The sequence below is a fragment of the Falco biarmicus genome, chromosome 4 (assembly GCF_023638135.1).
Source record: "Falco biarmicus isolate bFalBia1 chromosome 4, bFalBia1.pri, whole genome shotgun sequence".
NCBI classification, from domain to species: Eukaryota; Metazoa; Chordata; class Aves; order Falconiformes; family Falconidae; genus Falco; species Falco biarmicus.
The window spans coordinates 103,983,597-104,000,699 of record NC_079291.1 but is presented as its reverse complement, the minus strand read 5'-3'; the positions used below and the strand labels follow the sequence as shown (position 1 = coordinate 104,000,699).

Below are 17,103 nucleotides of genomic sequence, written 5' to 3'. Positions count from 1 at the left end.
ATGCTTCAGGAAATATACTTATTTAGGAAACTGAAACCCTCCTGAAGCAGACTGGGAGCTGCAAGACATGTAACGTTCTAGACTTTGTCTGATTTGTTAATATGAAACATGCTTCATCAAATATCTTGGTAGTAATATATGACTTGTGTTCTCAAAATCTGGGGAGTTGATATCTGTGAGCAATGTCACGCTCTTATGGCCAATGATAAGCGTTCTACATGTTTCTCTTGAATGGGACCAAGGTCAGGAGATCTGTTTTCTCCCTAAATTGAAGAAGTATGTTCAAACCTGATGTGCAGAATCATCTAATGCTTCATGCCACCTCTTTGTCCAGCAAACTGAAACCAGATGGAGCAAAGATGCTCCTGGGATCCTAACTGGCTGGTCATCCTTTCTGCCGCTTGTGTTAGCTGATGAGATCTCAGTCTGGACCAGAGCAAAGTGTATGGAGCTCATGACCTCTTGTTCCTTGCTGGGAGAAAACAGCCTGAGGCAATTTTGGCAGAGCTGACACTGGGAAAGATGTAGAACAGAGCTCCAACTGCTTTGCTACTGCACATGCTGCTTCCACAATCCACATTTTAGCCCCTTTCTATCTGTCATGGGACACTGCAATAGGAATGAAGATGAGGCATCTTTCCTGCCAGTGCAGATGGTGGGGTGGGCAGAGCTGGTATATGGAGACCAGCTTGGGCTGGGCTGCACTGACTGCAAGTCTAACTACCCAAGTGTCATTTAGATAAATTGCCTTATCTCATTGAAAATTAAGATAATGTAATTGAAAAATGCAATCATGTGTCTGTAATTGTTCCTTAGTTCTTAGAGATAGTATTTCTTTTTCAAATATAGCTTGCTGATGATCAGGGATTGGTGTTGATGACAACTGTTGCCATGCCAGTATTTAGTAAGCAAAATGAGACTGTAAGTATTCAGACTATTTCTGTCATGTGATAAGGGGGTGACTGCAGTGAAGTTGCTTTCAGGGACCCAATAAGATTTTAGCCAACTCTAAAAAACTTTTTTCTCTTCTTATTGTGTCTGCAGTTAATAACCCGATGTTAACATAAAAATGTGGACAAATAATCCCAAATAACTGTACTCTAGAAACCATAGTAAAATAATTAAACCCTATGTCTAAGACAAAATTTCAGATGATGGTGGGCCTTTGGGTTTTCTTACTTTTATATTACCTTTTTGCAGCAAATATTTTATATCCTTTTCTTCTTTGCACTCATATGCTTCTATTTCATAAACTCAGAATGTAATTAGTCATATGTATAATATGTATAGATCTGTTTATCTTTGTTAATTTAACAGGTTATTAAAATGACACGTACTTTCCCCTTAATGCTTAATCTTTCTCCTTTTTTTTATCAAATTGCAGAAGAAATTGGCAAAGAAGGCAGTAATGTGTTTTTAAATCAAAACCTATTTTGCATGAGGAAGTTTTCTGTTGAGGGGCTCAATAGCTATCAAAAGTTTGCATGCCTTTTCTATGTGAATTGCTGATAGAGAGGAGCAATGTTATTGATTAAATAGCTATTTGATCAGATGAGTTGTACCAGTGCCTGCTTTCCCCACTTTTTAAATGATTTGTCTATCTGTTCACTTGTGCAGAGTAGCTGCAATGTGAAATGAGCAGTGAGAATGTTCATTGTTATTGTGGTTCCGAGTGCATCTTTTATTGTTCTTTTCAGAGATCTAAAGGGATTCTTCTGGGAGTAGTTGGCACAGATGTTCCAGTTAAAGAGCTTTTAAAAACTATTCCGAAATACAAGGTAATACACAAATGATAACATGTCCTCTATACTCAGTATAATATAACATAATTTATTTAGCACATTTAAATTGTTTATATTGAAATAGCTCCACTATTTCACTCATTTTCCTCAGGAAACGTAGCTCTGTAATGTCTGAGATTGGGTGAAGTTTTTAATACCAAAATTAATATATGCCTTGATCTTCACATTTTTGCAAATCAGTGTGTTTTAGAAGGTAATATTGTCTGTAATAAAATCAATGAAATGATTAAACCATACAGTATAACTAGAATACCACACAAAATAACCAGAAATACATACTGAAAACTTCTGTGAATTTGTATGAAAACCATATAAAAATGTATCCTTAATATTACTGTAGGCTTCCTGCCTGTGTGTGGCATTTTCTGTTCAAATTCCATGTCCCAGACTAGTTATCTACTTGAATTCAAGCAAGTGGGACATTTTGGGAACTTGAACGAGTTCCTGCTTAGCAGACTAGTGGTTCTTCTGCTCCTACCCAGTATTTGCTAGAAAATTCCCTCTACTTAGTTTTACAAAGTCAGAGACAACTCTACTCTAAAATGCTTAAAAAACTAATCATCATAAATTTTTTCAAAATTTCACGTACTTCATCTACTGTGGGATGTTTGTAACTCAGTAAAAGTAGGCTTCAGGCAAATGCAAAGATGTAATTACTTTTCATTTACATTTGATGCAATACCTTAGTATTTCACTATTTCTTTGTGTCTGAAATGCTTTATTATGTTGTTTTATTTACAAATGAAAATTAAATCGATGTTTTCCAGTTAATTCCTAGCAGAATTTTTTTGCTATTTTGCAGTAGCTACATTTTGACATGTATCTGTATTGAGCATAATTTTATATGTCATACTTTCCACTTAACTGGCTGCCATGCTCTCATTCACTGATTTCTAAGAAATTGGAAGAATAAGATGGCTTGTGAGTGCCTTTGAATATTCCTACATGTTTTTGTACATAATACTAGTTAGGAGAAAAAAAAATCTATTGAGTTTAATTCTAATTTGAATACATTATCAATTACCAAATTGTTTTGGTAGATCAATATGCAGTAACTGGAAAGATTATATTAAACAAGAATCTGATAAAAGTAATGCATACAATGTTGGCAATAATGTTGACAAAGTGTGTTGGAGTAATTTCCTGGGACCTGGATTTCGCTAGGCTAGATGCTATGCAAACAGAACAGAAAAGCTGTCCCAGCTGGAAAAAAGTTTGCAGACTATGGGAGAAGGCAGCAGATGACGACACACTGATATCAAAACATAGCAAACAGAGACATTGCTGGTTAGGATTAATAACAGAGAAAAGTCTCAGTGCCCTAATCACCAAAGTTAGTTAACCACAGCTTCTATTATACTTGTGTGTGCAGAAATACAGAATCAGTAGAATCAGTAGAAGGCAGACGAGAAAGGAGCAAAATTTGGAGCAATGGAAACAATGTTTGGAGCAGCCTTTTAAGGAGCTATGGGTAGAGCAAGTTTCATTCATAATGAGAAGGAAGAACAACACTGTAGTAACCGTAGAAATGAAAGCCTGTCTGTACGTAGCTGGATAGAAAAGGCTGTGTCACAACGGTGTTATTCAGAAGTCAGCTGTAAGATCTGGACGTAGTTTAAATACAAGAACGCAGAGAGAGTCTGAGGCCTGAGTAACAGGTATTGCAGCAGAGTTGGAGTCAGAAAAGGAGAAGATAGGTAGGAAAATTGGAATTTCTGGGTTTGTCGTATTGATATAATATTTTTTAAGACTTAGTTTTCTGTGCAAGTAATATACAATCCTCTTTCTGAATATTAGACTTTTTATTTTAAGGTATGTTTTATATTGCAGGATGTAATGTGAGAGAGGATTATTACAGGAGGCACCAGTATCATGCAATACAGTTAGGTTAGTGAAATCACTTGAGTTATAACTTCCAGTCTCACATACCGTAAACATTTCTGAACAGTGAAAAGACCATGCAATTGCAAGAGCATAATCACCCCGGGACCCATTCCTGTAGAGGCAGCATGTGAAATAAAATTCACACAGGGATATAAAATGATTGGTTGGAAATAGTATTCTGCTGACCTGGAATTCACTCAGCTTGGATGAGGTGGATTTTATGCTGAGGAAGATACAATAAGCTATTTTCAGCAGTCATTATCTAGACTAAACTTCCCCAGATGTCAGTGGCAGTTTCCCCTGAATAAGGTAGGGTTGGATTTAGTAATGCTTAGTTTTCATGTGGCATTTTACAGCAGTTAGAAAAAGTTTTTTCATTTCTGAATCTGTCATTTAGAGACAGAGTTCAAGGTTTAAAGTGGCAGTGCTGCTGTAAGTGGTAGTATTTCTCAAACCAAAGATTTTAAGTGCAGAGAGCATGCAATTTCACATATTGCACAACACATTAAAATACTACCCTTGGAGTCTGGGTATGCTTCAAATAGGCAAATATTTTTTTCCTGTGAAGTATACCACCCACGTTTGTTTCCTTACCTGACTTGGATGTCATTCTGCAGTTATCAACACAGACAATTATACATGAGATCTGATATTTAGCCAACAGCTAGTTCACTTGTCATGCTATAATAGGTAAAATATGTCCGCTGTTATTATTTTGGTTATCCCTCCTTTATGAAGAGATGCCAAGAACATATCACCTTCTATTACTTTCACTGAAGTTTATTGCTTTAGGAAACCCACTAATTTATGAAACAATCTTCTGTATGGCAGATACAGTTGACCATATACAATCGTTCACAGAAAGACAGTATAAATCTACTTCATATGTTTTCCCTATGACCTTGCCATAATATCATGCTCAGGTTTATATTTCCAGAAAACTGCAGCAGCCAACAGACTTGCTGTCCTACTTGCTGTCCCATCTTAGAAATGATTCTGACTTGTCAACCTTACTCACATTGCTTTATGCCAGACAAATTCCTAAGGACCCACCTGAGCGAAACATTTAAGAATGTACTGAAGTAAAATAAAAAGGTTATTAGTAGTGAGAAATGTAAAGTAAATACCAAAGCAAAATAGTTCTGGAGTTTTGGGGTTGGGTTTTGGTTATTTTTTTCCCCTTCATTGGGGTTTAGTACCTCAGTGCATTAAGATACTTAAATAAAGATATATGGGATGGTATATTATGGTACTTCAGAACTGAAAAAAAGAAAGGATGTGAAAGTATAGCGAGATGTATCTTTGCACAGTAAAAGTTGCATACTGAAGCTGCAGAAAGCTTCTACATTAGCAGCAAGTTTATGCTAAGAAGGGATGTTTGAATGACCACATGAATGATTTGAAGATACATTTATTGCATTCAGTGGGTGCAATCAACTGTGTAATAGGCATATTGGTAAAAGAGTGGTATTATTATTTAAATAAGTACAGTGCTAAATTTGATTACATATACTGTTAGGCCTCATAAAGCATTTCATTGTTTTCAAATTATCTCCCATATTTCCACTCGATACAAATACGTAAACTTAGCAAAGTTTCTGTAGTAGAAATATGCTGCCTTCTGTGGCTCCCAATGAATTTGAATTCACAGAGAGGTAAAATGCCTTTAAGACTGGAAGATGTAAACATCTCTTACAACAGGCCACTGTTTGTTCACTATAACTGTACATTCAGTACCATTGACTTAAATTATTTTATGACTAAATTCTGGTATCCCTTTGCTTTGTCACATGCTATGGTGTATGTCTCATATCTAATTCACCCTAAAGCATATAGAGGTGCCCTAGATAGCAAAGTGTGCGTGACATTTAAAATATGTTCTATACGCTGAATTCATCACCATGACAGGTTGTCATTTTCACAAAATGTCAAGGATCAGAGCTTTGCATATGTCATAATGAAATACTATGTGGACAAAGGTTAGGAATGCCAGCTTTAAGACCTGGGTAACTAAGTTTTTGCCTGTTTTTTTTTTTTTTTTGTTTAAGAAATTACTGGACACCATGCTAATTTAGTATTTCTTTCTCATTTACTTTAACAGTTAGGTATTCATGGATACGCTTTTGCAATTACAAACAACGGATATATTTTAACTCATCCAGAACTTAGGCCTTTGGTAAGAATACTATTTACTGATCTATTTTATTTAGCTGTATATGTTGCATTTATTTTTCTTTTAGTGTGACTAACATAATACTTATTAAAGAATTAAATACAACAGACCAGTTATTTATATATGGCTTTATAATATTATAATTCTTGATAAATTTACCTCTGAAAATAAAGGTTAGTGTGAAAAAAATCAAGGAAAATAAATGTACAATTTGATTCTGCAAAAGATGTAGGCCTCCATTACAGCAAAATGGCAAAGCCAAAAATTGCTGTAATTATATTCGTTTTATGTTGAAATGGAATGCCGGAATGCTCTATCGCTGTGTAATAACCCCTATTTGTCATGTTAAAGTGTTAAAGCTAATTTAATATATGTGTAGAAATTTCAATAAAGCATATTCTTAAGCAAAATAGGGCACAAGAGACTTTTGTACTAAAAGAGAAATAGCAGCAAATGTTACCTTTAGTTTCCCTTATCATCTTGTTTGCATTAATCACAGGAAAAAAACCATAGAAGTGCCTGTTACACAAATGTTTATCAACTTAACACCCTAGAGAACTGCTACATTCTTGATTGCATCATTGTTTAGGTACAGGACTTCTAAGTGTTCCATCACTATCAGCTCTTAGCAAAGCATTGGTATTAATAATTCCACTGCTGTATACACATGGATGCCATATGTATTTCTCATTCAGACCCTTCAAGTAATGTCTGATTTCAGCCATATTTTAGTAGAAAAGAGAATTATTAATTGGATTAATAAGTTCATATGAAAATAAAATTATTGAAAAGTATGATTTATTAAGTCATTAGTATATCTGAGGTTTTAATTCAGCAAAAGGATTTGTCTTTCTAAGATTTGGACTAGGAATCACACACTTAATGAACATTTGTATTTCCCTATTTATTTTTAACTGGAGTAGAGAGGTTCCAAGGGTGAATGGAAAAACATTTTCTCGGTAACTTCATTGTAAAATGGATAGACAATCTAATAGCAAAGCAGACATTATAGTATCTCAGAATGAATTCTAAAATAAATGATGTAATTGTCATTTTTCTTCTAAGAATGTCACCCATGATTCTGGATGGTAGAATTTTTCACAACTGTGGAAAGGAAAACAATACCTGTAGAGAATTTAGCAGATTAATGACCAATAAGCAGTACAATTATCAGAAATAGCTCTCTCACATTATACCATTGGCTTTTTTACCATTCCAGTGGCGAGCCACTAAAGCTATATATCCAGGTACAGAAAGCTCAGACCCCAGTCAGATAAATTAACATGCTCCAGTGACAGTTTCTTTCCACCTCTACACACCCCACAGATTATTTGACATAATGATGAATTTGTATCTTCTTGTTTTATGGGAATTAAGACTTTTGCTACCCAAATACATAAATATTAGGAAGCGAAAAACTTCCAGCCTCAGTAGAAGCGGTTTATTCTTAAGGAAGATAGAAAACTCTAAATTGATACCAGAGCATTTCACCCCTCAGTCAAAATGTGTTCTGTCTCTACAAGATTTTACATACTTGAGAAGTATGTAAGTTTAGGATTTATGAGATCGATTCACCACACCTAGACCCATCTAGTTCAGAATCCCATTTTCAGCAGTGTCCAACATGATTGTTCCTGAGGAAGGTGCAGGAGCTAAGAGGATGTGGAAAATTTTGCAGCATTCAGTATAACTTTTAAGAATTCCACATAGGCTTCTGCTCATAAATATTTGGTTCTGACATTTTAATATTACGACTTATTAGAGTGGATACTTTGGTTATCCATTATAACATACTCATTTCTGCCAGTCTGCTTGACTTCTCATAATAGTGATTTTTCATATCGTAACAATTTTATGCACAGGTTTTATTTTGAATTTGATTTTAAAATTTCTTTAGAAGTAGTTCTTATATTAAGAATATGGGAAGCAGAAGCTCCTGATCTATATTTTACTTTCCATTTCTTACTTTGTGTAATAATTTGTGATAGTTATCTTATTGAATCTTCTCATCACAATAAACAACCAATATTTTCAGTCTTGCTGCAATGTTTTTCTATTCTTTTCTGCATTTTGGTATTTTGTTGTCACGCCTATATTTTTCTGACCTCTTATTTATCCATGCTTCCATGTTCTTTCTGACTGAGATTGCCTGCTGAACTTTATTTGGTAACCATAGCATAGAAGAGGCAGCAATAGGGGCTGTACAAAATCCCCTAAGAGCACCTGGATTATATACATAGATTTTTAATGCACCTTAGGTCTCTTCTGCTGCATCTTCACTGCTTTTTTTCCTTCAGCTAGCTCATCAATGTCAAGTGACTATTTGTGTAATTTTGCTTTTATCTGGCATCCAGCTGCACCGTAGATGTAACCCACAAATTGCTTAAAAGAGCCAAAGTTACAAGCACCCTGACTAGATCTAAAATTTGACTGCCATAGCATTCTCTACCTTTTCCTACAATTTTCTATTTCAAAATGTGTATTAGACTAGTTAAGTTATTTCACATCAGTGGTTAAAAAGTTGAAATAAATGTTCTTGTGCTTTAATGCAAACTTTTATATTAAACATTTTTTATTTTTTGGGGGGGTGGGGGGTTTGGGGGCAGGGAGAAATGCCAGTGTGAGGATAAGTTGTCTTCACAATTTTTAGCAGTTGCAATGAAAAATGTGATAGGGAATTGTTTTTAATTGATGATTGGCCACTAGTTTCAGAATATTTTTTTCTTATATCTGTATGTATTAAAATCCATGGTGGATTTTTTTTTAATATCCAATTATTAATTTCATATAAATGTATTGGTTTTTGTAGCATTCCTTAATTTTCATAATACTAAAATCATGACTTGGTCTTGTTTCCTAAAAATACTTTTGAAGTCTTCAGGTGTCACAGGTACATCTGACAGCCTATATTTACAAGCCATAGGAGTATATACTTGAAAGTTCCCTATCTACATCGTAAGAGTTTGAAAAAACATGCATTTGCTGTACTGTCCCTTTTTCTTCTGGCAAATTACTTCCTTCGAAAATATTAGTACTTTTTTGTTACTGAATAGGTATTTTAATAAAGACAAGGTAATGAAAACCAGGAACGGTAGATAGCTTTAAGTCAGTCTGACAAAGGGTGTTATCCTCCTTCCTCATTTCTGTTGGATGGTGTGTTTTAATGAGGTAAAAGGTGGGTTTCTGCCCCGCGCCCCAGTGTACATTTTCAAGGCTCTTATTACCTGACACAACAGTTTCTTTTTAAAATCAAAATGTTGGGCAGTAGCCCATAAGCTGTCAGCTACAGGGAACTCATTGTGAAATATTCATGGTCTGTTCATTTCATTTTTTTTGCTGGGTCATTTTGCTGGGTTCTGTCAGTAGTGCGTAATGGGAGTCTTCTGCTGATTTCAGTGGAGTTTTTGAGAGTGAAAGTGACTGCTAGCTTGGCCCTTAGATTAATATTCCGGGCCAAATCCTGGTACCATTGTAACCAGGGGCAAAACATTCCTGTAATTTGTGACAATAAGTGTGTGAAAATAGGCATGTAGGAGTGGAATGAGATGGTGCACCAAACGTGTTATCTAAAATTATTTGGGTGAGTTAGAGTTTACGTTCAAGTTACATCGATTACTTGATCCACGCTGGTTTATATTGCTATCATATATTCCTACGGTGATGTAAAGCTAGAAAATTGCTAGACTCCTGCGTTACTAACCCCAGCGGCTGTATCTGTTGGCTCTGGAGCTGCCGTGCTGCTTTCTGAGGAATTGTCTTGGGGGGCATGGCACACAGGCAGGATCGCCGGCAGCTGCCGGGCAAGAGTGCTTCCTGCTGCACCACGTTTTTATCTGATGCTGACCCATATATTTAATCATTAAGCTAACTACATTTTTGTGCTGATTACCCTACTGGGTTTATGTTTAAAAATGTTTTTCTTGGAGGTTTCCTCCCTTGTTTCTTCTGCTGGTGGTTGGTTGTTGGTTTTTTTTGAATGAACTTGGCTTTCAGTTGGGCTGATGGGTTGCACACATGTGGGCAGCTGGTGGCAGGAATTGAAGGGAGAAGGGGAAGGTACTTTCTGGATGCATGGGAAGTACTGGTCGATGTTTATGGGAGGTACTGGTCGAGATTTGTGGGAAGTACTGGTCAAGGTTTATGGCAGTTGCTGGAGCGGGCTCCAGGTTTTCCAGCTCTGTGCTGCCTGCAAGTTTTCAGGGGTGACTGTTGCCATAGTGGGATGGGAAAGAACTTTTTGTTACTTTCCACTCTAAAAGACATTGCTACAGCAGTGAGTCTTGACAAAGGACTTAGTAAATCATGACGAGCAGGGAATAAGGAATCCCTTGGAAATTCCTGTCGGAGATTAAAAAGCGATAGTGTGTGGGGCCTTGCCAGTGAAATGATTGAGTGCAAATGACCCGTGCCTTGCAGCACACGGACCCAGATTTTATTCCCCTGCCTTTGGCAGCCTCTTTCTTCCCTCGTCCGGCTTTCTCTCCGCGGTGACCGCCTGTCCTGGCCGTGACCGACCCCGGCAAGCGGCGGGGCCCGGCCCGGGCAGTGTTCCCGGCGGGCGGGCGGCGGCTGCGCTGCGGGCCAGCGGCCATGAGGTGGCGCCACAGCACCGCCGAGGGCGCGCCGGGCCGGGGGCGCGCCGGGCCGGGGGCGCTGCAGCGCCCGCTGACGGGGCGGCCGGCGGCGGGGTTACCGTCCAGGCACGCACCGCAACTGCAAGCTACATGGAGGTAAAAAAAAAAAAAAAAAGGCAAAAAAAGAAAGCCTTTGTCATATTTTTGCTCTATTTCGAAGACTTCCCTCCCACCCCACCCCACCCCCTTTAAATTACATCACAGACTAGTACCTTTTAAATGTTTTTACGTGTGACATCCCTTATAAGGGTGCATTGCCAGTCAAAAATATTCCAGTGGTAACTCAAGAAATGATAGCTGGTGGCAATACTTCGGTTGTTTGGGTTTTTTTTATAATGTCATGTCAGAATGCTCCCATATGCTGCATTTTGATTGAAAGTCTGTATTTTTACAGAGTAGTATTTTATTTCCCACGAGAGAATATTTTAATATGTGTAACATAATCTTGAATTTGATATTTTGGTTAAAACCACGGCTTACTGTTTAGGGGGGAAAAAAAAGAGAGAGAGAGAGAATTGATTGAGAGTTCAAAAGTGAGTTTCGAGCTTTTCAAGGCAGTAATGTGGTTTGTGAAGCTACTCACAGGTGCTTGGGTGCGTGCCTGGGGACAACGCTGTCCTGAGCCCCGGCCGTGTCACAGTCCATTGCTGCTTTCCAGTGTCCTGTTGGCACCTGCAGTGAGCTGGTCCATTGCACTTCAAAATGCAGAATGTGTCATGGTGATGTTACAGTTTGCCAAAGAAATGAGTTTATTGAATGTAAAGGAAAACGGAATAAACAAGCGATATATACTTTTTACATCCAAGTAAAAATCCCACTATATTAATTGTGGCTGATTGCTCATTACTGTAACTGTCACTGTGTAGTCTGTTAAATGTTGGTGCCAGAGAAAAACTGCTTTCTTAGGGAAGTGTAGTGGGATTACAGAGAAATTAAGGAATGCCACTGAAAGATTAGTGTCTGCCATAGTCACAGATCGACACCTTTGTGAATCTTATCTAGCGTTAGGGGGTTATACTGTTGCCTCTCAGCCCAAATATTCGTGTGGTTTTCAATGAATAATAAATAGCAATGCTGCTCGTAGATTTTGTGAAGTCTGTGGCTTTTTTGATTTGTAGTTGGCAATAGAATTTGCATTTTTGTTCAGGGAGCAATGAGAGACTTTGTTTTCAATGATTATTACGTTCATTTAGGGTAGAATACTTGAAGTTCCTGATCAAGGAGTTCAAGTTCCTTAATCAAAGGAAGTACGCATTTAAAGACAAATGCATATGCTATGGAATAAAATTGCAACTTTTTTTCAGTTTCTACCTTTTTTTTCAATAAGTGTAAGATTAATAATGTGTTATGAGTTGCAAATCAATCTAATGACATCCATGATGACTAAGAATTTCGTAATATTTCTGAATTTGAATCAAAATCGTCTCTCTCTGAGAAGACCAAGGTATATATTTGTACCTTCAGTATAAGCTCTGGAAGGCTAGTAACGGTGATTTTTTGAATGGCTGTATGTGAATGCTCTTTTTATCACTGTAAAGCAATTAAATTGCTATGTTGCTTTCTATAAAATAATGCACATGCTTATCTAATTTGATCAGTCTTAACAGAGAATGTTACACGCAGAAATCAAAGCCTGTGTATACATCACAATACCCTCACCAAATTATATTGGTGGTTTAGCTGCCTGAGCAAGTTACCATTTTAAACTTAGAATGTTGACTGTCACGATATATCGTATTAAGCTAAAGGACGTGGAGTATATTTAAAGATTGCTAGATCAGTGTTAAGTCTTTTGTAGCTGTAAATTCTGGGAAAATTTGTTTCTCCTAATATAGAAAAACGGAGAAATCCAAGTCTCAGGGGAAACATTAATGCCCCACTTAAGCAGCGTTAGCCTTTCATAAGCAACAAATCTCATTTCTCTCTGGGGAGTCCCGCTTGGAACGTAAGATAACCTACACTTACCCTTGGTTTATTCAGTGACTCCATAAAACTCTACAGCTGTAGCTGACAGCAGAATATTTAAATGATTTGAACAGCGTAAATGCCTCACGTTCATTTAAATAACTGAAGAATTCAATCACTTCAATGCCAATGATTATTCCTATTGGAGTTTACATTTCAAAAAGGACAGCCCATCTGAATCCCTGTGAGAGCATTAAATTGCTATCTAATTAGAAATGCAAAATTACATATATTTAAAAGATAATTAAAGGTTTGAAGGCTGTTGAATAACTGGTTGTACATATAAATGAATCACTGAAAATTTGTTAGCAATATGTGAAGCTTTCTTTTATTCTTTGCTTTTCAGCTTTGAAGTTAGGTATAACTGAGCTCATGGGTTTAAGTCTGGTAGTATTAAGATAAAGGCAGATGTTTTTAATTATTTCTACTCAAACCCCAAATAATTATAAGCAGCTGCCAGTTTTACATAATCCCAAATGATAAGGTCCTGAGAATGCAAATAAAATCCTAAACAGAGGGGTTGGTTTTTTTCAGTGGAGTAAATCACATACACGTCGCATTGCTAATCAACTGCAATCCACCTGAAAATGTGAGCTCAGCTGATGTACTCTGTCTAGTCTGTAGGTGTGTGACTTAAAGCTGTTTTTTGTATTTGCTTTTACCTCACCCTGCATATTTCCATTTTTTGTTTCATCAACTTAAACATCACTGCACCATTTGTAATGCAAACACGTTATGAGTGTAAGTAGACAGAGTAATTTAAATACACGTGGCATGAGAATTACTTTCTTCTATTACTTTACTAGAGGGCTCTTCTGCATACATGGTACATCTAACTTCCTACTTTTTCTCTGCTTGGAAACTTAGAATTGCATTATTCTCTTTTCCCTAGCAAATGACATGGCTCCTGTTGTTGGGTTTTCTCTGCCATATTCCTGCAAATTTTATAGTGTGGCAGTTTCTCACTGCCATCTGGCATGAAAAAATTAGTCAAAAAAAAATCCGTTTACTGCCAACCATAACCTGGGAACTTCTGGATTGACATCTTAAATAATAGGCTTGTCATGAAAGTCTCTCTTTGTAAAGGGAAGTTGTTCTTCCTATTTTCCTAAGAGAATAAATTTGTTAGCTTTTTATTTTTTTTTTTTAATATTAAAATAGAAATCAACTTTGGTTTGGGCTGGACACCTGTTCTACAAACGCAAGATTAAGTACAGGTCAAGAAAAGATCATTTGAGGCCGCAAACTAGATGCATATTGTGAAAAAGAAGTATCACAAAAGACAAATTAGGATCATGTGAGCAGGAGAAAAAAGTCCACATGAAATAAAGAGCTTAAAAGCCAAGCAATAGGGATTTACGTTGGGGTAGGATACTGCTTCACATGTATCCCCGGCAGAATGTTCTGCGGCTGTGTAATGTGTGGTGAACGAAAGCTCAGTCACTGTGGGTGAAGTTATATAAACAGGTGAAGCAGCAAAAGGAATTTTTCACTACTGTTTTGGTTTTCCTGTAGTTTTCTTTTTTTAAATGTCAGAGTACGAATCAGTCTACTGAAGCGATCTCTTGCCCGATCTTCTCACGACCTTCCACTATATTTTCCATTATCTTGTCTTTGTCCCATAGTATTTAAACTCTAAGCATTTTATGATAGAGCTATTGTTTTATTAATGGACTACTGTTGAAGGACTTAATCCATATTTTACAAACTCTGCAATTTGGAATTATTACAAGCCTTGCTGAAAAGCAGGAAGGAAGTGCCCCCTCCCCCTCCTTTCTTTGCACGTTTACATAGAGAGTGGCACGGCTCTTTTGGGGAGAAGTGCCTGGCTCAGGGACATGCTCCCCTTTGCAGCCATGGAAGGAAGCAGCAGTATGCTCCTGCAAAGAGGACACTCTTGAAGGACTGCTGGCAGAAACAGATGATTCTGCTCCTAAAGTTGGTGTAAAGGAGCTTTAGCCTTTCACAGTCACCTCCGTAAGGGACAGTGTGACTCAGCAGCAGTTTATGCCAGGATGGATAGCTGGTAAAGGTCTCACCATCAGCTATGGCGTTGACCAGTACAGTGGGGTTCAATGCAGTTTCCATTTGAACAGTTGCAGTCTTTGCATTATGTCAATCACAGCTACACTAGACAAGAAATAAGTGGTAACATTAGAGTCCAGAATCTTAGTGAAGGGAGGTAGCTGAATAACTGGCTAGACTGGGGAATTGCAATAATGACAGTGTATTCAGTCTGTGTCTCTTTATTTAAAACTATATGGAAAGTGTGTAATTTTAGTTAATGATGTTTGTCCTCCGATATTTATTCACTCATCCTTTCCTATCAAACTTCGTAGACAAGATAACCTTTACAGGATAGCTTAATGTAAGTTACAGTTACAATGCAATTGTATTGTGTATTTAATTACGTAGAATTCAAGCTTAGCAAACCTTATTTGCATCTGTTCAAATTTGTCTCCTCTAAATAAAAAAAATATTGGGATAATTATCATATTCTGTTTAGATTAATACATTATCCTAATTTTGAAGTACTAATCCAAAAAGATGAAACTTAATCAATTGATGCTGTATTTTAAGATTGGAGAAGTTTTTTTAGTTTCCAGTTCTTTACTTCTGTACATAGGACAGTAGTCTGGCAAGGAAGAGCTTTCCCTTGACATAATTGTTACCTCAAGCTTTTGGCTGAGGTAAATTTTCTTGCTATAATGTTTTCTCACAGATGATTCTACAAGTGTGGCTAAACAATTTCACTAAAATCTATTGATACTTCCAAGGCTGCTATCACAGCAACTTACTCTCTCCTACCTCCCCATTATCCAGATGGAGCACGTCTGAGAAATTCCAATCACCTTAGACCCAAGGCTTGCAGCTGTTAAGATGTAGCTTGCTCCCTCAGTGATCGGGTTGCTACATTCTGACTTTATAAACACGTGGCTGGTCATATTCAATGCAGATGGTTTGGGACTGCTCGTGTTAAAAAAAAAAAAGAAAAAATCAAAGCAAAAAGTTTAATAATGGCACATGTAAATGATTGTATACAGGGTGGTGAAAAAATGTGATTCAGTCTTTAAACAGTATACATCACGCGTTGTTTGAATCATCCGGTGCTATAAGAGTTTGGCCAAGCCTCAAATAAAAGACACTGAGTAAGATAAATCTCATTCTGATTACCAAACAAAATCATTTCCTGTGTTCTTTCCACAAACAAAAAATTGTTGGATCTATCATGTAGTTTTGAGCAGACTAAAAGATGCTTGTATTGCAGTCCGGATATTTTAAAATTTTCAGTATCTTTTTTTTTTTTTTTTTTTTTTTTTCTTTCCCCTCCAGGTTTTAACTACTAGATGATATCACCACGCATTTTATACTGGTCAAAGCAGATTAACAGCACAGAGTTTAAATGTAACTCTTTTCCTCATGCACTTAAATCAGAGTAATTTGGTAGAGCTCTTAGTTTCTGTCTTTCCCAGTGGGTCCCTTAATAATTTGTTTCAGTGCTTTATAGTAATGTCGCAGATGGGTTTGGCTTCAGCCATCAATCAGTATTTTATACTTCACCCAGGAGTCTGAGAGATAAAAAGTTAGGTTAGGTTTGCTACCAGAGAAAAAGATATAGATGAATGTCACTTTTTAAAGTTAATAAATTGCTTCTATGTCCACGAATAACTTTTTCTAAGACATTAGTTAAGTGGTAAAACTAGAAAGAGGCTAGTTAAACAGCAGTGTTATGAAGTATTTTATAGTTGGTCTATTTGCATTTATGTTTTAGGCCCTAGTTACAGATGCATGAAGATAGGTAAATTTACTGCTAGGAATAAGGTAATATCTTCATTAAGATTAGATTTGTAAGCAAAGTTACCCAGACACACAAATAATTGCTATTTTTTGGTATCCTGTCCTTGCTTGAAGTTGGCTTCTGTTTTCTCTGCCATCCTTTTCTGAATAACATAAATCTATTCTTCACTTACTGAATTACTGTGCAGGCAATTAAACAGTAGCCCCTGAAATATAAGAGCTGAGTGAGGGGCTTGGCATCTCAATACTTTATTAGTTCCTGTCCTAAATGTGTTGAAAAACTGCACTTTCAGTTCCTTCAAGTGCTTATAGACCCTTTCCCTTGCTCGAGTGTTGGGATTTTGTCTTTGTTTCTGCTTATTTGATTTTTTAAGACATGAATGCTTCCAATTCTGGCTTTGCTGCAGGACTTTGAATGTTTTATCCAGCTTCTCATTTGATTACTTTTGGGTTTTGTTTTTCCTCTTTGAGTGCGAAGTGTGGAAGCTATATGATAAAAATAAATGCAAACCCCATAATCAATATGATGCAAATGGTTCGCCTTATGTTTGAAGCCTCCTTCTGCTGTCAGACACACAAGATCAGCTCCTGTTGTCATAAGTAAGGATTTGCACATGTGTCTGAGAATGCAGTATAGCCCAGAAGCTCTTCAACATCTGTGAGTAAGGATGTAATTAAACATTGGAACCAGTACAAGAGCTGTTTGCTCTACTCAAATGATCACAGCTAACTTTTATGTAACACTTTTCAGCTCTTGGTGTTTCAGAGCTTGACTAGCCATTTCTATTCTAGAATGACTAAATCAGAACAAAGATTCGCTTGGTTAATTGGTGCAGCCACAGAGAGT

The 17,103-nt window shown here is 36.9% G+C and overlaps 1 protein-coding gene across 5 annotated transcripts in view; it reads left to right on the top strand.

Annotated features, from left to right (window-relative positions):
• Positions 1-17,103, top strand: part of CACNA2D3 (calcium voltage-gated channel auxiliary subunit alpha2delta 3) — a 468,802-nt gene that overhangs the window by 344,780 nt on the left and 106,919 nt on the right. For all 5 annotated transcript variants that reach the window (XR_008821687.1, XR_008821689.1, XR_008821688.1 and 2 more), the window contains 3 exons: positions 850-921; positions 1,698-1,778; positions 5,788-5,862. Coding sequence is in view for 2 of the 5 variants with exons in the window: in XM_056337957.1 (XP_056193932.1) it covers positions 850-921; positions 1,698-1,778; positions 5,788-5,862 (228 nt within the window). In the remaining 3 variants the exon portion in view is untranslated. The remainder of the gene's footprint in view (positions 1-849; positions 922-1,697; positions 1,779-5,787; positions 5,863-17,103) is intronic.